Source organism: Cupressus sempervirens, chromosome 7 (genome assembly GCF_028749045.1).
Source record: "Cupressus sempervirens isolate cs-2001-9-10 chromosome 7, ASM2874904v1, whole genome shotgun sequence".
Lineage (NCBI taxonomy): Eukaryota > Viridiplantae > Streptophyta > Pinopsida > Cupressales > Cupressaceae > Cupressus > Cupressus sempervirens.
In genome coordinates, this window is record NC_143124.1 from 224,901,625 (window position 1) to 224,929,002 (window position 27,378).

The 27,378-nt window shown below is 33.3% G+C and overlaps 1 protein-coding gene across 1 annotated transcript; it reads right to left on the bottom strand.

The window, feature by feature from the left end:
* Nucleotides 1-2,599: 2,599 nt before the first annotated feature.
* On the bottom strand, nt 2,600-6,621 carry LOC149546312 (cysteine-rich receptor-like protein kinase 10). Its single transcript, XM_089794563.1, has 7 exons — nt 5,886-6,621; nt 4,647-4,781; nt 4,433-4,563; nt 3,835-4,042; nt 3,471-3,705; nt 3,065-3,215; nt 2,600-2,974 (listed from the first exon to the last, which is right to left on the bottom strand). Exons 1-7 carry the CDS (start codon nt 6,619-6,621, stop codon nt 2,600-2,602), a joined length of 1,971 nt encoding a protein of 656 aa, XP_089650689.1.
* Nucleotides 6,622-27,378: the final 20,757 nt, after the last annotated feature.

Consider the following 27,378-nt stretch of genomic DNA (forward strand, 5'->3'; position numbering starts at 1 on the left):
GTACTAGTCTCATCTAAGACCTTTGTAACTTTATTATGCTTTCTACCTTCTATTGATAAACTAGTGGCAGTAGAGATAAATTCTTCATTAATTTGAAAAATGATCCCATTACTGGTGACTTTCCTATCATTAAAGGAATTGATCAACTGAGAAAAAAATAAGTTCATTGTGCCCTTCCATTGGATCCAAGAAAGGAAGAAAGCCTCCCTCTTTGATGGCCATCCATCAAAAACAGTCTTTCCACATGTAGTCCTCAATTTTTTGAGGTTGAACACACACCATATCTCCTCCATCTTCAACTCTTCCTTAGATGCCTCATCAAAATATGGATTTTTGAAAGTTAGAAATATCACATTATAAGAACCCTTATTGTAGTGAGAGAAAATTGTAAGCAATCCAACATCCTTGACCTTGACACTAAAAGATGCTTTGAAGTCACCATTATTATTATTATGAAGGGTGGTAATAGATTTTTTTTTGTAATATGTAACTCAATTCCACATCCAAAAAACCTTCACCATTTCCAAATATCATCAACACATGCCTCCAAATTTTGTGAGCATTAATCTATGCCAAAAGAAAGAAATAATAGAAATGAATGTTTAAATTCTAGATCACCACCTTAATATTTATGGACATAGTAATCATGACCCAATAAATAACAAAAAAGACCACTTTCCCATCCATCATAAAACTTCTTTTCATATGAGTTCAATTTAAATTCAAAATGGCAAAGGTGCCCAAATTGAAATGCATCACCACCATTAAAATCCAATGAAACATCTAGGAAAACTTGGGAAGCATTGTTACTTGGGTATAAGTTTTCATTCCCTTTCAATAAGGGATTGAATATGCACTGGGGGGAGATTATTTATCATCATCACTTAACTAGCTAATAATACAAGCCCATACAAGGCAATAAATCTATCACCGCATTCAACTCTTTATAAGTGTGTGGTATAATGTATCTCTCTAGGTCCATGAGGAGCATCCATATGTCACCAAGTGTGTTGGAAATTGACCACCATGGTTCCATATTTCCCCTAACCATTGCCACAAAAATTTTAGTGGCATCTCCAACACAAGTGTCTTCATCCCATATTGACAACAAATTTAAGACTCTAATACAAAGCTAAGACCTCAACCACATTATTGGACATGTAGCCAAAATTTGTAGCATAGGCCATGGGTGGACTACCAATAGATTCGTTAACCACTCCTCCACCAATAGCACAACCTTATTTTGTATCACTACCAAACTTGAGTTTCAAAGGAAGATGTAGAGGTGTTAACCCTTTTGTATTCATCCTAGCTATAGTTTTATAGTTATAAAAAATCTTGAAGGAATTCAGGAGGTTCCAAGAGAAAGAAAGTTTGTCATGACCGATAGAAGGGAGGTTACGTGGAATTTTTCACTTGCTAATAACAATATTCTCTTTCATTAGATTAATGACAATGAAGGCTAAAACATTAGCCATGCAGTCTTCCTCCCTAAAGACCAAGTTATTTCTCTCCTTCCATATAGCCCAATGTATTTATGGAAGAAACATCTTCTAAAGAAATCTACTAAGGGGATGGCTAAAATAGCAGCCCCAATTTAGGATAAAGTGTTGCAAGTCATTCATAAACACCCATGAGAGGAATTTTAAAATTGTAAGTTGACAAGAGGTGGGCCTATTTTTCTTGACAAGACATACAACCAATGTATAAAAATATTTTATTTATTATCTTTGATATATTGCATATGGCATTAGTATATTAAATTTTTATATAATGCCTTACATATACTGATTTATAATAATAATAATAATAATATCAAGATAATTTTGAAGTATTTTAATGAGATATAAATATGAAGGTTACACATATTGAATTACTATTGAAATTAGTAAGAAACCTTAAAAGCATTATTTTTAGTCTGATTATGAAGGCAATTAGAGAAAATGGGATTGAAAGCTTTGGATTTAACCATGGAGATAGTTAAGCACACTCAGGCTAGAGTAAAACTTGGATGGGTGACCTCCTGGGAAGTCCGGTGCTTCACCTTTGTGAGCATCACCTAGAGCCAATGAGTGCAAAGTGTTCCATTTATTCTCATGAGAGATGGATTCATGTTGAATCACTACTCATGAAAGACAAGTCAATTAGTTCAACTCAAAATCACACAGTTAAATTCTGATAGCAATATCACAACTATTCTCTAGTTCGAAAAACTATTTTAAAAAATAGTAATAAAACTAAAACTTATAATTTTCAATAATTTTTTTCAAATTCATCAATAATAAAATAAGAATGTAAGGTTGATATTAGGAATGTTAGTATCCCTAGCTTAATTATTATTATACATTTCAACATATCTAAAATTATAAAAAATAAGACTAATAGCAATATCGTTTTTAAATCAATTTGAAAGAAAAAATAGACTCTAAGTTTAATATTTCATACTTGATTTAAACCTCACAAATATCAGTTAATTTACAAACATAATATCATTGAACAGGTCTACCTATTTCAAACTTCAAAGCCACGATACTGTTGACACATTTTCTTTTGTGCTGTTATGTATTCTCTTCTAATAAAGTAGAAAGACTAGATAGCTTTATCTAGAACCCAAATCCGTCATTGAGTCATCGTTGATGGATGGATACACAGAGGGATTCACAGAAGAATCATATGAACCTGAGATAATAAGAGAAGTTTCGCTTCCGGGAGATCGTAATTTATGTGCATGTTTTGGAACATCCTTATGTGCAACACTTGAATAAGCAGGCACTGTGATTTCTGGCAATTTTGTTATAGAAAGATTGGAAAGCATTGCATACACACTAACCATGGGTGGACGAAGTATTGCATCTTCTTGTGTACATAAAAGACCAATGTGAATGTATCTTGACACTTGTTCAGTTGAAATACTTTCGAGTATATCATTGTCAACTATATCAATAATATATCCATTACTATAATATCTCCATACCTACAAAATAAAAATAAAAATATGCATGTTTATATACAAAAATAATATAAGCTTTAAAAGATGAGCTGAATAAAAAAGGATTTATCTTACCCTATCTAAGAGGCTGCGAAATTGGGGAAATAGCTTAACGTCGGTGTTCTTTTTTCCACATATAATTTCTAAGATGACAATGCCAAAGCTATAGACATCAGCTTTAGCAGATAAATGACCTAGCATAGCATACTCTGGTGCCATATACCCACTGTACAACACAAAAAATTTGTTAATTTAAAAATCACCTTAGGCAACTGTTCCAAAACTAAATAATGTTTATTTTTATTGAAACAATTTACATAATGAAAGTAGACAATCTTTGCAAGCAATCAAATGTATATGTTTGATATATGATTATTTCAAATCATGTTCCTTAAACCGCTTGTTACGAGTCATTAATTTCTAATAATTGTTGACTAGTAATAAAGGGTTGAACTATTAAATGGAGAGCATAGATACTTACTAGGTTCCTGCAACCTTTGTGTTGACAAAAGTCTCGTCCTGACCAACCAGTCTTGCCAAGCCAAAATCTGATATCTTTGGTTCCAATTTCTCATCAAGCAAAATATTGCTCGCCTTAATATCTCTGTGAATGATCTTCAGCTGAGAATCTTCATGCAGATATAGGAGACCACGGCCTACTCCACGTATGATATTCAAACGCTTGTTCCAGTCAAGTTCTTTTCTCCGCTCTGGATCTGCACCCATACGTTAAAATAAATTACCCTAAAATAAGAACCAGTGTTTTATGACTTACAATTCACTAGCCAAGAAAGCAACAAGTAATGTATCACTTTCCTTAATAGAACTAGAATGAATAAACTCACGAAATAGTATTTTGTCAAGGCTTGTGTTAGCTAACTCATAAATAAGCAGGCGTTCTGGTCCCTCTGCGCAACATCCAAGGAGATTCACAAGATTACGATGTTGAATTTTTGCCACAAGCTTCACTTCATTTAAGAACTCCACTTTTCCTTGCGAAGATTTTAAGGAGAGCTTCTTAACTGCTATTTCTTTTCCATCTGGCATTGTACCCTAACATAGAAGAACATATAACAATTCAGTTTATACCTATCACACTTGACCACATGGAAATCTTATGTTCCATTGTCTTGGCAAAACTGTAAGAAGAAGAGTACTAAATTTTGTTATTTGGCTGAAACGGGAGAAAAGAAGTAAAAATATACTGTAGATGTAATGAGAATTCCTCCTAAACTTTATTATTGGAGCAAATCTAAATTTAAGACTACAAGAGCCTGTTAATTCAATTTTCTAGTTCTATCTAAAAGCTCTGCTCTTGAGGAAATATATGTGATCAAGAGCAAAATAATTCGCTTACACGGGCATGAAGTGTTGAACAGTAACCTTTATTAATTCAATGAAATAAATATTGTGTACCTTGTACACAGAGCCAATCAATGTTACCTTGTACACAGAGCCAAATCCTCCCTCCCCAAGTTTATTATAATCATGGAAATTTCTTGTTGCAGTCTTGATATTTTCCAAGGTAAACACCAATTCAGGCTCCTGGCTGAACATAGAGTCCATATCTACGCCTGGATTTATTCCATATTAGAAGTTAGCATTAAAGAAGAGGGCAAAAAATTAGAACTCAGAATTTGCCATGTGTATATGTTACCTCTGTTTACGATTTCTCGCTTCCCTAGTACTGTAGACTTCAGTTTTCTTCGGAGTGCAAACAGGCTCAGCAATAGCACCACCAAGAACCCGCCGAAACTACCCAAAACAATAACTATTTTACTCGAAGACTTTTCTGCAGATGAGTTTACATTGAATGTCATCTAATGCGAAACGTCTAAAGTGTCTCTATTTAAAAGATGAAAATTGTGATTTGGGTCTGAAGAATATTATTTGTTTGAATTTTTCTTTAGAAGAACACTTTCAAGAAATAAGAAAATTGTATTGATTTTTTTGGTTGATCTAATTAGAACTTCGCTTTCATATTATTTTTTCATATTTTTAATAGATTTCATATTTCTAATAGAATACTGCTGTTGATTCTTTTGTTAGATGGATGTTACTATTTCATAGAAGCAAGGTTTTCAATTAAGATTCTGAATCCACTTTAATCTCGTGTCTTGATGTAGCTGTGTGTAAAGTGATATTGGTCCTATTTTTTTAATTGTCTGTCAACTTGCACTCAGCAAGACTGGATCCCTGGTGGACTTTGTCTAAGTTATTTTATTTCACCAGAAAACCAAAAATCTTTGACAAAGTACTTAATTTTAAGGAGTGAGACCATTCCTATAGAAATCCTATAATAACACTGAAAAGTGGGAAAAAAGAAAATAAACTGAAAAAAGAGAGGCTAAAATAAGATATATGACACCAGAAAACACAGCATCGCAAATTAACTTTGCTCTTATTTTTTTCTAATTTTTTTCATTTTAAAATTTAATTCTAAATTTTATTATCAATAATTTCATTCCAAGATGCTATTTATCATGATGCTAAAACAACTAAGCAACAAAATATAATGACTACATAGCTATTACCTCTACTATTTACTCGTAGAAAGTTTAATTTATCATGTAAGACCTCTTTGAATCCTCGTCCTCTTACTTTATTTGATAATCATTTGTATCTAACAGTATTTTTCCAAAACTCTGTAGACATATTGTTTATTGCATATATTTTAATCGTTACTATAAAACTTGAACCTAATACCAGCACTGGTGCATCGAAGGTAGATGCATAATAGCTACAGGCTCTAACAGCGAAAACCCATGGTTGATTTGGGTAATTCTATTGTTGGTCATGCAGATCAACCAACCCTTTCGTAAACATTGCTACACAAAAATCAGCATAGAAGAATAATCAAATACTAGATTAGAAACAAAATTGACGTGCAAATTACTTGGTGGAGGAGGCAGCAAGGTTGAGCTATAACGTGCCATGCAACTTCCCAAGCCAGCCACAGCTCCAAGACGAGTTCCATTCTCAGTCGCACCCAGCACTTGGTTAATTGCACTGGATAAGCATGAGCTGCAGTTGCTGAGATTCTTGATATCTTTCCAGCACTGGAGGAAACCGAACGTTTGGTAGGTCATGGAGGCGTTTGTTTGTCCAGAAGAAAACAGATCAGGCGAACGAAGGGCTTCATCTGACAAGTTTTTCAGAAGCGCCTTAACTGCCGCACTAAACAAATTAGGATCGCCAAGGGCCTCGGCTTTACCGGGATCAACCTGTCCGTCGGTACTGACTTCTCCAGCGAAGGGATAATTCTCATAGCGTATGTAGCAGTTGTCCAGCCAAACCCTAGCCCCGATGGCATTCTTACAAATCTCACGGAGAGTGTTATTTGCTTCTCGTGAACAGTTAAAGCATTCTTCTCTGCTTGTGTCTCCATGACATTGGAGGAGCCCCGATGCTATGTCCGCGCCTTGGCCAGAAGTAGAGATATTGAAACCATTTGAAGATGATGTATTGTCTACTAGATTGTTTAGGACCGTGTTCAAATTGCTGCGGAATTTGGTGCTTGTATTCGTATTGCCGTTGCATATTTTCAGCAGTCCGCTGCATGTCGGCACCAGTTGGGCAATCAACAACACAGTGATGCCAAGTGAAAGCGTGTGCGGAAAATTCGCACTCATCAGTACCATCTGCTTTGCCTTGGGAATCCTCTTACAAGATAGAATTGGAAGTGTTTCTCTTCACTGATTTATATTTTTCAGAAAGCTCCCACATATCACTTTACCAAATTGAAAATTAGTCTACCTATTTAGAGCCTGTTTGGCTGTGGGAATATAAAAATGTGAATAGGAATACTTATTTTCAAATTGAAAATGGGGTTAAGTATTCCTATTCTTGTTTGGTTCACCCAAAAGACTCAAAAGTTTATATTTTATAAAATTAAAAAAATTGAAATAGGAATATGTATTCCTATTCCACCTATTTAGGTGGAATAGCAAATGCTCATTTGTGGGTTAAAATTGGAATATGTATTCCAATTTTATTCTTATTCCAATTCTGATTTCGTGCATCCAAACAGATAATTCAAAATTTTAAGAATATATATATGCCTATTCCACTTGTATTCCACTTGATTACTGTTAGGCCCCATTTAGTTGCAGGAATTGGGTGGGAATAAGAAAATTTAAATACTTGCATTCACCAATTTGACATACATTTGTAAAATACAAAATTAGAATTAGAATTCACCTATCCTAAACTCAAAAATGAGCATAGTAGAATTCCTAAAAAAAGATGGAATAAGAATAGCTTATTCTTATTCCAATTTTTAATAAACCCAATTTGATGGGTTGTCAAGTCCGTGACTTTGTTGTTTGCTTGTGTTTTGTCACTCAAATGCATTTTTGGACTATTTTCTCCATACATCATAAGATATAAATTAGGTCAACATTATTTAACATTTAATATGTGTTTTTTTAAATGACAAAAAATACTTATATCAAATTAGATATATTTTCTAAACTTTCATAAACTTATCTTTACACATAAAGCTTGTATTTAGTCTTATTATTAAAACCATGTTGAAAGATCATTTAAATATCATACTAATGATCTTGACTTATTTTTGTTGTTTATTTTGTTTAATATATTTAAAAATAAAATGATTTTAGTTTTGAATTGTATAGTTATTAAATTAATTTGATTTAATTTAGAATTAAATTTATAATATATGTCCTTTGAATTTGGATGAATTTCAAATGTTAACGTATATCTTTCACTGATAATGTCAATTTAAGAAATAAAATAAAGTCTAATTAAAATAATTTGGCTTTTTAATAAATTAATAAAAAGACATTTTTTATAAATAGAAATTTTGTTTATTTAATATTTCAAAGCTAAAAAATAATAATCTAATTATTAAAATTTTAAAACAAAACTTATTCCAATTCCTATTTCAATTGTTGCAACCAAACATAGAATATACATATTTCGACTCCTCTTCCAAGTCAACTAAACAGGTCCAAATGATATTCCAGAAATTATTTTTAAAATGTTGCATTCAACAATTCTCGTAGCCAAATGGGCCCTCAATGGATTTAATACTTTTTATAGACTAAGTCTTGTTGAATGTATGACTAACATTAAAAGGATGGTTCCCCCATTGTATCAAATTCTAATATTAAAAAGATGTTAGGATTGTGTCATAGACAGGTGGAAGGATAACCTCACTCCTTGACTCTTAGCCTAGAAACACCTATAGTTAGTGGTGTTGTTCTTATAATTTAAAACATTGCATCATTATAATAGTCTTATGATCTAAACATTTCATCATTATAATAGACTTGTGATCTAGATGTTAGCTCTTTAGAGGACAACTTAATTCACCATTCTTTTAATCGATGTTGAATGAGCTCTATCTACATAGCACCTAAATAAAGAGTTCAACACTAATATTTGACTAAATCTTTATGAAGATTTGATCATTTTATTACCTTTCATTAAATCAATAACTTCTATCTAAAATGTATATAAAATTAAAAAATAATTATAAATGAAATTTTTTCAAATCAATTCATACATTTTATTTTGAATATTTTAAACTAATATAAATAAATATTATTAAAAATGTATATTAAATTAATAAAACAAGCTATAAAACTATATATTGTATTTCGAGTTCTAAATTAATTAAAAACGTATATCTATATATATTTTAAAATAGCATAATTTGTGATAACCCAAACGCACTTTTCAAGCAATTGACAATCCACAACAATGCTTGCTTATTCAATCCATCAAAAAATTGTTACGTCATATTCATCTTTTCATTTGTCTTTTGATTCTGTCGTTTAACAGAGCAATTATTCGAGAGTAACAGTAGCCCACCATTCTTGAAATTTCATGATACATGTCCTCGCCCTTTGGATCAACAAGACATGATGAAATAGATCAGATTTTTACAGATTCTAGGTTTCACACGGTAATTTTCGTTTGCATCAATCATTTAAATACATTTTAATTTTAATTTGACTTTCTAAATTTAATTAGAAATATAGAATCGGATCCGAACGTCAATACAAACAAAAATCACTAAAAAGAAAACAATAAAAACCATTCAAATCTCGAATATAACTTATACAAAATGTTGCATCCTTATCATTTGTTTTGGAATATAAATGGCTGCCTTCCATTTTCTTTATACAGATGTTATCCTCTAAAGTTGACAGTATTGAAAAATATAATCTCTATAGATGCGTGAATTACCAAGACTAGTTGATAGGACAACCTATCAACTTGGTGGTAACTTATTATAGTTTTGAATGCAATTTAGTTTTATCAATTACTTCTAGTTGATTTTCTTCTCTATTAAAAATTCTACATAAATATATGTCCCGTGAGCTGACAATAAAATAAAAATTGAATTCTATTAATAAAACTGTTTGGCACTTTTTTCAACTCTACTAATAATCTTTAGAAATGCAAAATTCAAGCCTGTTAACAGTACTGTTTGGTTATTTTCAAATTCTTTTAATATTCATTATAAATACGCGACACTAGCTGGAAAGAAAGTGGACTTCCATTTTTTACAGAATAATGCTTGATTTTAGGGTACCTTTTAAGATAAAGGTTGTGCCATTGAAGTAATTTGTTATTCAATTACTTTTTGCAACTATAAAGTTTTCTATATTTATTGATTATTGTTTTGTAGGCTTTTAATTTTTTATACACAAAATGTAACAAACTACTTTAAAGTTACTATTGCATAAAATTCATATTATTTTCTTGCTTTTGATTTTTAATACACAAAATGAAACAAATTATTTTAGAGTTACTATTGCATAAAATTCATATTATTTTCTTCTATTGGTAGGAACTAGACCTTTGTGTCCTTGTTAAAATACTTAAGTTATTCAAATTCAAATTTAGTTACCCCCTTCCTACAGTTTCCACAGATATATCGAGAGCACCAAAAGTTAAAAAGGAGTAAGTGGAGTTCAGATTGAATTAGCACTCCACGTGAAGCAAAATAGTCATTTGCATTTGTGACAAAATAAAAATAAAAAATGTTTAGACAACAAATAGAAAAAAGGGAAGAATGTTTATTCAAGTTTGATTGTAAATTTGTGAGAAGCAATAGAGATTGTGTACAACAACAATGTGATTGTGCTTGAAATATTGCAACAAGTAGAGATTGCTCTTGACATTCATTGCAATTCTAAATGAGCATATTTCTATGAGCTCTTAAAAGCTTGAGTGTTTGGGTGTAGCTCTCTAATGTTATAAGTTAGTTTGTAGTCAATATTTTGTAAACAATAGATTTTACTTTATGAATCTATAGATTGCATTGAGTTGGCAACAACTAATTTTAGATTTGAGATGGAAAACAATAGAAAACTAGTTAGTTTTCTGAAGTCCATTTGGTGTATTTTTTTGGGAATTCCATGTAATTGGGAAAATCAAAGTTTTGTCAAATGGATTTGGCCCTTAAATCTTTGGAGTTTGGATATTTATTTTTCTAGGAGTTTTAAATTACTTATTGATGAGAATATAGTTCACGATGCAAAGGATGTAGGCACAAGTTGGAAAAATACTAATTTTTATTTTATTTTATTTATTTATTTTTGTATTTTCTATGTTTAAGTATTTTACATTTTAGATTTCTTGGTTATTAGAACACAGTTCACAAGATGTAGAGGATGTTGGCACAAGCATAAATAGAAAAATACTAAAATTTAATTTCTTGGTATTTTCTATGGTTTAATATTTCACATTTTCATAGGCTTTTGGGGTATTTTTGGGCTTTGGTGATGTTAAGAAGGTGCAATGCTTCGCTGAAACCTTTGAGCACCAAATGTAGAAATTTTGAAGATCTTTCCAAAAAAGCTAATGGTTCATGATTTCAAACTAGTGAGTACAAAGTTTTAATTTCTACAACTAGATGTAATTTTTAATATAGCTATTGGCAGATTTCGTAGTTTTTCAAATTTATTATGTAATTAAATAACTTGTGCAATTTTCATGTTTATTTCTGAGGGATAGTGATGACCCTTGGGATACATCAGATATTGTATAAACTCTTTTTTCAAATTCAATGGATCACATTTTGGCTTGCAGAAATCCGTTGTTTCTTTTCTACTATTTTCAACTAATCATATTGCTACAGGTTCTACATGAGATATTGTAGTCCAAATTTTAATTCAGATACGTGTGCATAAAAAATGGTTAGAGATGAAGGAAAGATATGGAAGTAGACATCATCTTTTAATGAACATAACTATATTATTTGGGAAAAGAAGATGAAGACCATTATTGTTCCAAATAATTTGTGAGAGCTTATTGTCAATGGATTTGTCCATGTGACAAACACATCCTAGTTTACTGCCTTTCTAAACTATCCAAATAGTTTGTTGAAGGAGTCAAGTAAAAAAGATACAAAGGTATTGATTTTGATTGAAGAATCATCAACAATGACAATTTTTTTCTAGAATAGTAGCAACTAACTATTCCAAGGAAGCTTGGGATATCCTTGAAACAAATTTTAGGAGACTAATAAAGCACATTTAGAAAATTTGAAGATGCTCTAGAGATATTTTGAGACTTCTCTCACATAGGGAAAAATAGTCTATTTCAGAATTGTACTTAAAGTCTTTGGTTTGATAAACTAGTTGAGGATGAATGGAGAAATAATCAGATCAATAACAACATGTAGGAAATTATTTTAAGGTTAGTAAACCTAGTGCTAAGTGACCAAATAAATGAGGCCATGAATGGTAAGTTCAAGGCGGAGAAGGTGAGAAAGGAAGTGTTTAGTATGAACTAGTACAAAACCCCAGGACCTGATGGGCTTCCCATGACCTTTTTTTCAAGATTTTTGGGAGAACATAAAGTACAACATTGTCCATGCTATGAATGAATTTGTGAGAATAAGAAAGTTGTTGAAGGAACTTAACGAGACATTTATAGTGTTAATACCTCACATGGATTGCCTGAAACATCTAGAAGAATCTAGACCCATAAGTCTCTACAACATGATTTATAAATTCCTCACCAAGGTTATTGTTAACCACATCAAGCCCCTTCTTGATTAGTTTATAAGCCTATACCAAAATGGTTTTTTCCATGGGTGACAGATTCTAGATGTAGTCATAACTATGCATGAGGTAATTTACTTTAAAGAGAGGACTAGGAATCCAGGTATAGCCCTAAACCTTGATATATCCAAGGCTTATGATAAGGTCAAGAAGGAATTTCTTTTTGATATTTTGGCCAACTTTAGATTTAATGATAATTTTATTAGGATTATTAGGATTTCTGATAATGCTATCAAGTTTTTGGTTCTAGTCAATGGGGCCCCAAAAATATTCTTTACTTCCTCTCAAGGTACACAGCAAGGAAACTCCCTATCCCCTTACCAATTCATCATGTGGTGGAGGTGTTGAGCAGAAATTTAATGGCCCTTGCTAATTCTAGTAGAATAAAATGCCTAAAATCTGCATCCTTGTGTCTCCCATGGGTTATCCATCAATTTGTTGATGAAACCTTCTTATTTGGCATATCTTTGGTCCATGAATCTAGAGACTGGAAAGAAATTTTGAATCAATATGAGAAGGTTTCTAGACAATGTATAAATTGTCGCATATTCAAAGTGTATTTTTTTGATATGGACTAGCCTAGGGAAAAAAGTGACCAGAATCTTGGAATGCTAGGAGGAATGTCTTTCAGATACCTATCTTGGCATCCCATTCAGTATTAATGAAGTTTCCACACAATACTAGAATGGGCTGGTTGGATGCTTTTAGAGGAAGCTTGCGAGTCGAAAAGGAAAAATCCTAAGCAATGTGGGGAAACTCGAACTTTTCTCAACCTCTTTACAAAGCATTCTAGTGTACTTCCTCTTTATTTTAGAACTCCCTAGACAATATATGGATACTCTTGAAAATCAAAAGAAATTTATTGTGGCTCAAATCTGAAGAGAAAACCAGAATGGGTTGGTGAGCTGGGAAAAAGTTTGCTAACTGAAGGCCCTGCTAGGATTGAATATTAGAAGGATAGGGCATCTAAATAAGGCCCTCCTAACCAAGATCGGTGGGAGATTGATGAACTACTCAAGTAATTCGTGCAATATTATGAAAGTCAAGTATCTTATAGGGGATTCATTCTAGCATCACCTATGGACCTATTCTCTCCCCCAGGGTTCAAAAACTTGGAACAATGTGGTGCACACTTGTAAAATTTTGAAGATGGGTACTCACTGGATGGTTGGGGATGGAAATGATATTGACTTCTAGGAAGACCAATGGATATAAGATGACCCCTCATGCACACTAGTTTCTAAACCTTGAGAGAGGCTTGTACTAGACATAATGGTACTCTAATTAGAAGCTATATCACCCTAGACAAGCAATGGAAAATATTTTATAATGAGGTGAATGTTAGGATGGAGCTGACTTTAGAGCTCCACAAAGTGTTCTAGGGCTATCTCATCCCTTCCACCTTTCTTTATGACTCTTTGGTTTTGAGACTTACCGCCTCAGGGGACTTCATGGTGAAATTTTCTTATCTTTGTTATCTTGGTGGGGATGTGGCCCTAGGAGATTGGAGGAATGTTTGGCACCCATGGGTCTTGCCAAAGAAAAATTTATTTTAGTGGAAGACCCTCCATGGTATAATTCTTACCATTGATAAACTTTTCCACACCTCCTCATTCACTACGCTTTTGTGTCAAAAGTTTGGAGGGGGATCCTCACATTATGGGAGGTCTAGTGGTGTGTCAATGAGAACTTACATCAATTTGTCAAATGGGATGGGCCCTCTAATCACCCATATCATAAAAGATTATGGAGAATAATTCACCCAATATGTTTCATAGAAATTTTGGAAGGAGTGAAATAATAGAATGTTTTGGGATAAAGCTAGTCCTAGTTCGATAGTGGTACAGTAGGTAACAAGGCTCTTAAAGGAATGTAGTGGGATCTGGTAAAGGAAAACCCCCTCAAATCCCTTGGTAAGACATGATAAGAAGTGTGTATCTACTTGGCACTTAAGCCTGATGGTGGAAAATTTTGATAACACTAAAGCTATAGCTAGGTGTGGGATGACTTAGCACTGCCCTTCTGAAGCTTAGATAAAACTTAACTTTGATGGGTTGGCCTTGGCTAGGAGAACTGCAACTAGGGGTGTTTTCCAAAATAGTATAGGGAAGCTTGTGGTTTCCTATTCTGTGAACTATGGAGGGAGGTTGAAAAATGAAGCTATAGCTCTAGCCCTCCTATGGGAAATGAGAATTGTGAGAACTAGAGGAGTTAATAAATTGATAATCAAGTGGGATTCATTTTTTTATTATCAAAGTAGTGAAAGGAGACAACTAGTGTAACTAGAAGATCAAAATGATAATTGAAGAAATCCACACTTTGATGGAGGTGTGTTAAGAGGTCCACGTGGACCACATCAACCATGAAGGAAATGGAGTTGAGAACAATTTGGTGAAATTTGGCGACAATATCAAAAAAAAATTGAATCAGAGCATGTTAGCCAAACCCCATCATCAACTGGAGTGATGGTGGAAAGAGAGCATACTTCTCACAATGCTTTATGAATCATTACAATAGGTGACACATTAATGTGAATCTGCATGGGTGGGAAAACCATCAAATTTATTATCATAAGGTTGATCTTTTGCAATGAGTTTGGGGAGATTTTCTTTTGGGATTTTCTCACTAAGAGCATTAATTATTTCTAGAAAAAGATGAGTGGGATAGATTTCATTAGAACTAAAAGAATGACTAAGAAATATAGCAAGAACAATTTTCCCAAACTTCACTCCAACTACAACTGGCGATAGTTGATTTTGAAAGGAAAGGTATTGATCACACATGCCATTGAGAGAGGGATTTTGGAAACTAGGATACCTTGTGCTCTTATGATGGGTTTTGGTTGACTTCACAATTTCAACTCACATTTGAAATCCATAACCTTTTGTAGCAATTCATTCTACAATAAGGGTATGTCAAAAGACTCTAAAAAGTTAGTGACCACACTAAACTAGTGAATATTGAGAATTATAGCATGAAGAGTGAGGCTGCATGGGTTTACTTGCACAAAGGAGGATTGATGTTGTTCATGGAAGTAATGGAAAAACATGATGATCACATGTCCACGAAATTCATTAACTCTTGGACTCATAGGAAGGTAAACATTAATGGGATGGAATTTGAAATAATGAAGGAGCTCCTCGCTAGGGTTGAAGAGTTATCCTTGGAGGGACATAATTGGTGCAAGCTAGCTAGGGTCTAACAAAGTGAGCCTGGGGAAGTTCTTTCAACCTAAACAGGATCTGGTTCACATGAGAGGGGGTTCTCTAAAGAGGATCTACTAAAGCCCTAGGATGTGGTTTGTTTCACCATTATGTGGTATATTTCTCTTGAAGACTGATTTCAGGTAGTGTACTACTACCACTTCCCCATTCTCAACCACTTTAGGAACCATGATTTGATCTCCTTTCCACATCTAATTCTGGATTCCATGGAAGACTATGTTTTTACGGCTAGGAAAAAGAGAGAGAAAGGAAAAACCTTCTATATCATCCACTAAGGCTTCATGGACAAACTTTACAAATACCACCTTGTCATAAACCCACTCCTTCTTATTTTTCCTAGCTAATATTAGTCCCCAAGTCTCCTTGGACCCTAGCCCTAGCTCAAGCTAATGGAAACTGAAAAAAACCTTGCTCTAAGATAAACATAAGTTTCATTGAGTCTATTACAAACATGAGGAAGAGAAAGGAAATTGCTAGGAGAGCTAGTAAAAGGCCTCAAATGGAAAAATTCAAACCCTCCTATGTACAATTTTAGTTCTGAGTTCACTAAGAGTGAGAAAAATCCCACCAAAAGGAAGAGGCAACACTCGGATATAGGAAAGAAGTTAGTGCCTAGCCATTCACACATCTTAAATACACTAGAATTCATCCTGTCCTAGAATAGAAATGGGGGGAGGATATCACCTCCCCCATGAAAGATGCTCTCAAAGGCGGAGGGGAAAAAGGAATACATAGCCATAGACAAAGCCAAAGAAAGGATCAACTAGAGAGGCTAGAGAGTTCAATGAAGGAGCTTATGGATAACCACATTAGCATTTCCCAAAAAATTGATACCTTGGTTGAATTTACCACAAAGGTCATGCACTCTGCTACCACCACTCTAGTTTTTGTAGGTGAAAAAAGACCAGAATGATATTGGCAAAGAGAGAGAAACTACCTACATCGTCTATAGTTTTCTAGTAGAGGATTGGCTAAAGATGTTGCTTGATAAACCAATTAAAGAGGAGGGGACAGATTTTAAGAGGGAGGAACCCAAGGAAAAGAAGAAGGACGAATGGGGAGAGAAAGCAGACAATTAGCCACTGGTTCTTTGTTTTTTAGGTTTTCTATTATGAGGCTTTTATTATGTTTATGATTATGAATAGTACTAGTAACAAAAATAAGTTTTTATGTTGCTGGTATAATCTTACATATTATATGCTTATTAAGGATAATATTGTTGATAATGGCTACTCTTTTTTGGGGATAGTCTTTATTTTATTTATTTGAAGTATAAAAATGGTATCAGTTAGATAAGTGGGAGGTGACTTCTAGCTATTCCTCTACCTTTTTGTACTTTGGCATAAGCCCCCCTTTCTTTTGGCTACTATCTAATGCTTCAAAAACTATAGAGGACAAAAGAACAATGGATAAAATTTTGAGAAGTCTCCCTAATGATTTGATAATATTGTTATTTTCATTGAGAAGACCAAGGATCTCTCAATATTGACTATTGAGAAGTTAATGATTTCTCTCCAAACATACGGGAATAACCTTAATAAGTATTCAATATCTTCCCAAGAGAGACATTTCAAAGATCAAGCTAGTGCTAGAGATATGAAGAGAGGAAGAAATAGATCTCAACAAGGCTAAAGAGAAAGAGGTCATTGAAACTTTACCAGAGGAAATGTTGTAAGATAAATCTCAACACTAGTACCTAGCTATGATGGAGCAAGTATCTTTGAGAACAACTCTACAAAATAAATAAAAATAGAAGCTCAAACAAGAGAAATGTTGAATTCTATTATTTCCATAACTTTAAGAATTATGCAAAAATATGCTAGAAGAAACAAACTTATCTGTCAACTTCAACTAATGTAAAAATGATTGAAGAAAAATAATGTGAAGTCTTCATCATGTGCAAAATTGTTGAATAAGGCATCCCTTCAATACATTATTTGGATAATGGCTCTAGTAGCCACTTGAGTGGTAGTGAATTTTTAAAAAAATTATTGTTAAAAATAAAAAAGTTTCAATTTAAAACAAAGAACAATGGAATTGTTTTAGTCATCATAAAATTATCTATTTTGGTTTCACCAAAGAATGTGAGAAGTGTACATACTAATTATTCAATTGTATATTGTCATTGATCTTACACAAATTTTGTACTCTAATTGAGAACCGCTAGTTGGAACTAAGCTTAGAAGACTCTAGTATTAGTCGATAAAAATTTCAAAAGAAGAAAAGTTCATTGATCAAGAGAAAACCAAGCTAGGTTGGTCACCTGAGGAAATCATGCGTAAATCAAGTTAGGTTGGTTATAAGAGAAGTTTTGTGTAAATTGAGACAGGTCAGTTACCAAGGATTTGAGTAGTAACCGTGTGACTCAATTCCAGACAACCTTCAATAGAATAACTTTGTTTATTATTTTGTTTGTGTAACCCAACTTAGTTGATATTAGTTTTTTATTTGTAAAGGTATTCAAGCTGACATGACATTGGATTTCATATATATATAAAATCAAGTTGTGGATTGAAATATTAAAATTATGAAAATAGAATAAGATGTGAATAAAGAAGGATATATGATTAAGGGAAGAACATCCAAGGAGCTACAAAGAATATTTTGATTATGAAGAATCTAGAGGATAAACCAGAATAATGATCTAAATTTACAATCTAGTTGCTTCATCAATCATGTAAATCATTTATACTATCTAACAATTGTAACAATAAAGAAATCTCTTGACATAGTTGACATAATAGCCATTTTTTAAATCCTCTAACAAGGTGTCATTTCTTTCTAGTTGCTTCATCAATCATGTAAATCATTTATACTTTCTAAAAATTGTAACAGTAAAGAAATCTCTTAACATAGTTGACATAATAGCCATTTTTAAAATCCTCTAACAAGGTGTCATTTCTATATTGAAATTTCTTAAGACCTGTAACAAGACCAATCCTAATAGGGTGATTCAAGTCATTTAATATGGTCACACTTAACAATTTGTATTGAATTCTTTAATAGGGTTGGCTCCTAATAGGTCTCACTTCAGAAGAGTGAAAAATTGTAACTATTTACATTGGTGGTTTTTCCAAATTGGGCTTCTACTTGGTGTCTCATGTGTTTAGGCTATTTTCTTATTGATTTATCTTTCTAAAATTAAGTTAGTAAAGGTTATTGCACATTAATATCTCAAGAATTCTTTGTTAATTGAGTTACATTGAATATCTATTTCCAACTAAGCTGTGAGTTATAAGGAAGTTTGTATTGACATCTAAGGGTTTTGGAATTTTTTAGTGGTAACTGATTCACCCCTTCCCTCTCATTTAATCCTCTTAAATTTCTAACAATTTCTATAAGAGGTGTTGGTGCTTACAAGAAAGGTTTCAAGGACCCAAGTTAAAGATAAAGATGTCTTGCAGAAGAGAGATTCCTAAATTGAACAAAGAGAACTTTGGAGCATGTCAGTAACCCATAAAGCTACATTTGGGACCCATTGGAGATATAGGCTTAAAATTATTAGAGAGAAATTATGTGACACCTTCCAATCCTTTGATTGTGGATCAAATGACAGAAAATAAGAATCACAAAACAATGATGATAGACATTGCTTCTTCTCTCAATTATTCTAAATCTGATGAAGTAAGAGATTGTCCTACTACTCATGAAATGTGGAACAAGTTGCAAAAGATCTATAGAGGAGATAATAGTGTTAGAAGAGCCAAAGAAGAAATTCTAAGAGGCCAATTTTATTAGATGAAGATGAGAGAAGATGAACACATTGCAAAATACAATGAAAGAATCAAAGAAAATGTAAGTGCAATCATATCTTTAGGAGGAACAATAGATGATGTGATAGTTGTTAGCAAGGTATTACAACCTCTTCTTCTTATTTATGCAATTAGAGTCTCATCAATTCAAGAGATGAGATGTGATCCCAAGAATTATATAACTTTGGATGCACTAGTGGGAAGGTTAACAAATTTTGAATTGGATAACTTTGATAACTACCTTCCTAGATCTTTGAACATAGAATCAACATTGAAAGCCAAACTAAATATTGGTAGAAAGGTAGCAAAATTAAAAGGAAAATAGTCTCACAGTGAAGAAGAAGAAGGATTTGATGATGATCTTGAGGCTATTGAAGCCCTACTCGCAAGAAGGTTACCAAAAGAAAATGGTAAATTTAAATGAAAAATTCCATTGATTTGTTTCTCTTATGAAGAATTTGGTAACATTTTTGCAAGGTGTCCAAAAAATTAAAGGAAGGATGACAAGGAATTCAAAAAGTTCAAAGGAAAAAAAGATTTCAAGAGCTACAAAGACTACAAAGACAAAGGTATAGATATTAAAGATCAATTAGATGATGAGGAAAATGAAAAGATGACACTTATTTCTCATGTTAGCAAGAATGACACATAGATAATTGTTAATGGATGTTCTCATCACGTGAATGGTAATAAAACTAGGTTTGAACACTTAGAGCACTATGATGGTGGAAGTGTTAAATTTGGAAACAATGAACCATGTTAAGTGAAGGGAAAAGGTTCAATTACATTAACTAATGTACTCAACTGTGATAATGCCTACTAAGTTGAAGGACTAAGAGACAATCTTCTTAGTGTGGCATAGTTGAACAACATTGGATAGAAGGTAGAATTCATCAATGGAAAGGCCATACTTCTGGATGGTAAAGGAAACATAGTTGAAATTGGAAATTAGACAAAAGGTAATCTATTCTATCTAGATCTCACTAAGAGTTCATGCTTTTTGGCACAAGTAGAGGAAAGTTGGCTAAGGCATAAAAGAATGTGTCATGTAAACTTTGATAATCTAGTTACTATAAGTAAGAATAAAAGAGGAAGAGGTATTCCAATTCTGAAGAACCCTAAAATGGTTATATCCAAACAATGTCAGAATGGAATGATTGATAAAACTAGCTTCTAAAGCAAGAATTTCAATACTGAAAAAGTCTTGGAACTAGTTCATAATGATCTTTGTGGACTAATAGCTATGTAGAGCTAAACCTGAGACAATTTTTTGTTTTGTTTGTTGACGATTATTATAGGCTGATGATAGTAATGTACTTGAAAGATAAATCTAAAGGTTTTCAAACATTCAAGTGGTATCTAGCTAGAGTTGAGAAGGAAATAGGAAAGAAGCTAAAATGTCTAAGGTCAGATAGAAGAGGAGAATTTATCTCGAATAAATTCAAAGAAATTTTCAGTGAAAGAGGAATTACAAGATAGATATTTGCACCTATTACACCTCATCAAAATGTCATTGAAAAAAGGAAGAATAGATCCATCATGGATTGTGCAAGGACACTGATGATAGAGAAAATTGTTGCAACCAAATACTGGAAGAAAGCAATCAACATGACAGTTCATACCTTGAACGATGTTCAACTAAAGAAAGGTACAAATCAAACAACCTAATATCTATTATTTCAAAGTATTTGGAATAAAATATTATATCATGATAGAAGCAAGGAAAGGAAATTTTGACATGTAGAAAGTGATGAAGGCATATTCCTAGGGTACTCCAACAAGAGAAAAGTATATACACGTTTGAATCTTGGTATTCACAATGTTATAGATATTTTACATGTAAAAATTGTTGAGTTTGTAGAAAATAATGAAGAACAAACTAGGAAAGAGCCTGAAGACTACAAAAATTTTGTTTACTTTGAGCTTGATACTTTACCAGTGGTACAAGAAAATGTAATTTGACATCAAAAAACTTCACCACCCAAGTCCCCTAAATCTCCAATTCAACTAGAGTTACAACCAATAAAACCAAAGTCACATTCTAAAGGACTCAAGTCTCAAATCAAAGAACTTGGGTTATAGAAAGAGGAACCAAAGTCACACATAGTGGGACCTAAGCCAAACTAAGAAGGAACCTATACTTTTTAGATATGTTATAAGACATTATGCTTTTGATAAAATAATTTGAGATCAAATAGGAGGAACAATGACAAGGAACAAACTAAAGGGTACATGTTTTCTTACTGAGTTTGAACCTAGAACTATTAAAGATGCCTTGAACAATGAAAATTGGATTGAGGTAATGAATGAAGAGATTGAACAAATTGAAAGGAAAAATACCTGGACTCTTGTTCCTAGACACAAGGAAAAAAAAGTAAATGGCACATAGTGGTTATTCATAAACAAGTTGAAAGAAAATGGTGAAGTATCAAGGAATAAGTGAAGACCAATTTTCTAAGGAGAAGAGACTGAGTTAAAGTAGGTCAAAATTACCACTTGGAAAGTCAAGACTGTCCTTGGGTGCATCCTCCTTGTATAGTGTGAGGGAAAGGTTGGGATGGATCACCCTCCCACTTAGGGGTGGTTGGGGTTAGGTGTAGAGGGTAAGGTTAGTAGGAGTTAGTTGTTAGTAAGGGTTAATGGATTTGGGGTTCGATGATTTGGATATGGTTGATAGGTTAGTTTTTATTTTGTATTAATTTATTTATTAAGGGTACTTAGAGTTAGTGGTTAAATTAGTAATGCCTTAGGTTAATGTAATGTTATTTTTATTTATCTATTTAAATTGTATTGTTAATGTTAGATATCTTGATTTTAGAATTTGTCTGTAGATTTAAGTGTTATTATTTTTAGTTTAAATTTATGTTTTCTAGTAGATATAGTATATTGTAGATTATTGTGTGGAATATTTTAAAGGTAAATAAAAATAATATATTGTTTTAGATTAATATAATTTAATTAAAACATATATTATTTTTGTCATGTAAGATTTAATTAATATTAGTGGCAGTTAGATAGGATGTTAGTTGGGAAGTAGAGTTAGCCTCAGGAGCTAGAGTGTCAGATAGTTCTATGGTGTATAATTGCCAAATTTAGATTGGAGACATGACCATAATGTTTGATCTATGTATTACCTCTTTATGATTGTATGATGTTGTCCTTGGAATGGATTGTCTTTATGCCCATAGCGCCTAGATGGATTGTCCACAAAAGAGGGTGGAATGTGTGGATGAATATGGGATCTCTAGGGTGATATTTGGAGTGAAGGAACCAGTATCTCTTAGTATGATTTCTGCTATGTAGCTCAGACAGTGCATGCAAAAGGGATATAATTTGTTTTCTATCACCATTACCAATAGAGAGGAGTATTTAGAGGGAGAGCCATCCCTTGATGATGTTTCAATTCTACAAAAGTTTATAGATGTATTTCCTTCAAAGTGTCCTAGTATGCCACTACCTAGAGCAATGGATTTTCACATAGATCTTGTGCTAGGATCTGAGGCAGTATCGAGAGCACCTTATAGAATGGATACTCATAAGCTTGGTGAGCTAAAGATAGAGTTGGAGGAACTCTTAAAGAAAGGGCATATTTGACCTATTATGTCACCTTTGGGTGCACTAGTGATCTTCATAAAGAAGGAAAAATCACTTAGGTTGTACATTGATTATCGATAGTTGTACAAAGTAACCATTAAAAATTGATACCTACTTATTAGGATTGATGATCTCTTCGATCAATTATAGGTTGCTTGAGTATTTTCAAAGATAGATTTGAAGTTAGGTTATCATCAATTGAAGATTGTGGATATTGATATCCCCAAGACTATATTTCGTACGAGGTATGGTCATTATGAGTTCACCATGGTGCAATTTGGCCCCACGAATACTAAAGCTATATTCATGACCCTCATGAATGGAGTATTTTGTACCTTTTTGGATAAGTTTTTGGTCATATTCCTTGATGATATTTTGATGTATTCTCATAATGAGAAGGAGCATGAAGAACACCTGAGACAAGTGTTGCAGAAGTTGAGAGAGAACCAGTTGTATGGTAACTTGTTGAAGTGTGCATTCTATAGACCTAAGATAGATTATTTGGGTCATTTTATATTAGGCAATGGAGTCTCAGCAGACAAATTTAAGATTAGGGCATCATGGATTAGCTAGTACCCACCAGTGTCACTAAAGTGAGGAGTTTTATGGGACTAGTAGGATATTACTGATGCTTTAATGTGAGACTCTCTAGATTGGTACACCCAATCACATCTCTTCAAAAAATGGAGAAGATTATGAGTGGATAGAGAAGTGTGATGGATATTTTCAAGATCTCAACAGAGCCCTCATCAGTGCACTAATCCTTGTAGTGCTAGATCCTTCTGTAGATTTGGTGGTGTGTACCGATGCATCCTTGGATGGTATAGGGGCAGTCCTTATGCAGGATGGATGAGCTATTTCCTATGAATCTAGGAACTTGAAGAATCATGAACTCAATTACCCTACTCATGACCTAGAACTTGTAGTAGTTGTTCATGCCTAAATTCTGAGGTGGAGACACTTCCTTCTAATTCATAGATTTAAACTTCATTCTAATCACCAAAGCTTGCAATACATATTCACATAGCCGAACCTTAATACTAGGCAAATAAAATGGACGGAGTTCCTTGTGAGTATGATTTTGATGATCATTACATCAAGGGAAGGAGAATGTGGTTGTAGATGCCTTAAGTAGAAGGCACCATGAGCTTTCATCTATGATTACTTGCACCAATTTGAGAGAGTGGATCCTACATCATTTGTCAACAAATGAAATTTATATAGAAGTTAGTTAGTTAGTGCATTCTTAGAGACCCTTAGAAGGGAAGTATTCAGAGTATTCATTGGAGTCTGATGGACTTTTGTGTCATAGGGGACATATTTGTGTACCTTCCATTTAGGGTTTGTGTGAGCTCATTGTACTTGAGGCTCATAGAGAACCTTATGCAATGCACACTAATGTTAAAAGAAGTTACATGCTGATCTACGGTAGTTATAGCATTGTCTAGGCATGAGAGTGAAAATTTCTATCATTGTTGCGAGATGCCTCAAATGTTAGAAGATGAAGGAAGAGTATCGTCATCCTAGTGGGTTTCTTTAGCCTCATGAGATTGTAAAGTGGAAATGGGATGCTATATCTATGGATTTTATTGTTGGTCTTTTCATTTCTTCTCACCACCATGATGCTATTTTTGTGATGGTTGACACATTGACTAACATTTCTCACTTCTTACCCATGTGTACTAAATACATAGCACGAGACATAGCTTAGGTGTTCTTGTGGAACATTGGCAAACTTCATGGCATTTCCTATAAGATCACCTTAGATAAGGACTCACTATTTACTTCATCCTTTTGAAGAGAGTTATAGTATTAGGCACTAGGATCAATTTTAGTATAGTATACAATCTTTAGAACAATGGCCAGATCGAGCAAGTGAATTAGGTATTGGAGGGCATGTTGTGTATGTACACTATGGACCATTAAGTAAAATGGGAGGAATACTTGCATCTTGTCGAATTTGCCTATAACAATGGGCATCATTCCTCCATAGGTATGCCACCTTATGAGGCCTTGAATGGAAAACCTTGTAGAATTCCCTTGAGTTGGGATAAGATCAAGGATAGAGTATCTATTGGTCACTAGTTAGTCAGAGAGATAAAAAATAATGTGACCCTAATTAGACAATGCCTTAAGAGGCACATGATAGGAAGAAGAAGTAAGTTGATGCAAAGATGATAAATCAAGAGTATAAGGTTGGAGATAGAGTCCTCTTGAGGGTGTGACCACACAAGAGTCTGATTCAATTTGGAAAGGTCTCTAAGTTGGCACCTAAGTTTGTTGGACCATTTGAGGTCCTAGAGAGGATAGGACTAGTTGCATACTGTCTATCCTTGCCACCTAGTCTATCACACATCCACAATGTGTTTCATATTTTTATACATAGAGGATACATTTATGATGAGTCTCACATTATAAATTGGAATGCCATGCAGGTGGAGTTGGATGGGTAGTTGGCACTAGAGCCTATCCATATTATTGCCCGATGGATCATAGCTCTTCAAGGCCAAGAACTGGATTAGGCTAGGGTCTAGTGGGGTTGTTATGATGAGATCAAAACTGCATGGGGCGATGTAGCATAGATGAGATCCCAATACCCATATATTTTTTATGAACTACAGGAAGAAGTTGATGCCTAGTGTGGGAGGATGTAAGGCCTCACCCTGACACATCATATTACATTTTTTCATTTTTATTTTGATACATTATGACTCGATATGTTGAGACATTGTGAAGAAGATTGGACATTATTATGTTATTTCATGTAATCTGATATTTTACTTTGAGATTCTTAATCATGTTGGTTAATATTTTATAAACATACATTTTGATGATGTAGCTTATAGTAAATCAATATAAGATTAGGAATATGATTAATACCTTAATGATGCAAATTTTAATGGTTAAGTTTATGAGCAGAAATGAGATAACAATTATTTATATGAAAGATTGATGTTTTGATTTATGTGATTTTTTTCTAGATTATTTTTAAACATATGCATGTATTTTCCTTCAACTAATGACGTGTGAAATGAGTGTGCAAAATTATTAGCTAGGAATTCTAATAGAAAATTGAAACTCAACCCTATGTATAGTTTATGAAAACTAGGGTTGAGTCTAATGAAAGATGTAGACCCTATTGTTTAATATTTTATTTGTATCATAATTTGAATGTGTGTATCATTTTGTAATCATAAAGTGTTTATTATTTTTAATAGTGATCTTATAGTGTCACTTGACACTCGTAATATGTATATGTATATCGGCATGAAAATTAGGATTAACTAAGTAACCTACTAATCTAAGACTAATTAGTTGGTAATCAAGATTAATTACCCTAATTAAGGTTTAGCAGTAAGCTTGCATTCCTAGGATTTCTAGAAATTTCAAATATTTCAAGAAAATATATGGCTTCTTAAATAGTCCTAGAGGCCAAAAATTATGAAATTCAAGTGCCTAGGGGGTGTATGTATGCGTTGGGGGCATTTTTTACCCCTCTAGACTCTTCTATTGACTTTTGTGACCTCTCAAATATGTCACTTTTACTTTAGTGTGAAAATTGGAACTTCACCATGAGTTAGAAAAGTTTATACTCCACCATAAAAGCCCTTAGTAAAGTTTGGAGTTATTACAATTTTTAGGTGGTTGAGTTAGGAACCTATTTAGTTGTAAATTTGAAGGTGGAAGAGTGTTTGCCCAATCTCTAAATTTAGAGAGTAAAGTTAGGATTGAAGGAGGAAGAAGGAGAACTCTTCTCAAATTTTAGTTTTCCATAACCATTTGTCAAGGTAGGAATCCTTCAAGTTTGTGTCTTTATCTTGTGTTTACATTGTTTAAGTAGGCTTTCTTCATGTGTGTGTTTGTATGTATAATGGAACATGTAAGGGATAGGATTGTGATGGGTTTTATTAAAATATTTTCTTGTGTGTTTTACATTTTGATTTATAAGGGAAACTATAAGAGTTGTGTTGGCATTAATCACCCTCAGATAGGGTAGAAGTGGCCATGTATAGGAGGAAGGCTTTGGTTGGACTCTAGGTAATGTAGAGTCTCTCTTCATGATGAGGAGAGGGAGATAGTAGGGTGATATGGGCCCCTAGTTGTTAGTACAAACTATTTTTATGTTTTGGAAGTTGAAAAGTGGAAGAATGGAAATTCTTGTGATTATAGCCTTAGAAGAGGCATCTATTATAGTGTTGTGATTGACTTCTCCTACCTAGAAAAATCCACCTTCTCCCTAGTCTAGTTCAATAATGAACCTATTTTGCAAACCTGGGATGGGAATATTTAGTTGGATGTGTCCTTATGTTAAATATGTTTGTCTCCTTGTTAGTTTTGGTTTCTCCATGATTACCTTGATGTGATTGGTAGATTTTGTAGTAGCTACCTTGATATGGAGCCAAGCTTGAATTCAAAGTTGTTGTTTCAATTCAAATGTATGGGAGATGTCTCCTTAGGATAATGATCTTGTTGTAAAATGTTGAAGGTGGTTGTTGGATTGAAGATCCCTATGGATAGTGGGGTGAAATCAAGAATTTTTTTAGGTGTTATGGGGTCAAATATCTCTCTCTCAGACTTTGTGGTTGACTTGATTTCCTTAGGAATCACTATGAGCCTTGTTAGTAAAATTGTTTGTTTTAGACATAAACTAGACATGTTTAGGAAATGGTGCTCTTCAAGATGGAGACCATTTGGATTGGTAATAGTATTGGTGATGGAAGGTTCCCTCTTCTTGTTAAAATTCATAGCTAAGATGGATTGAAACACCATCTTGG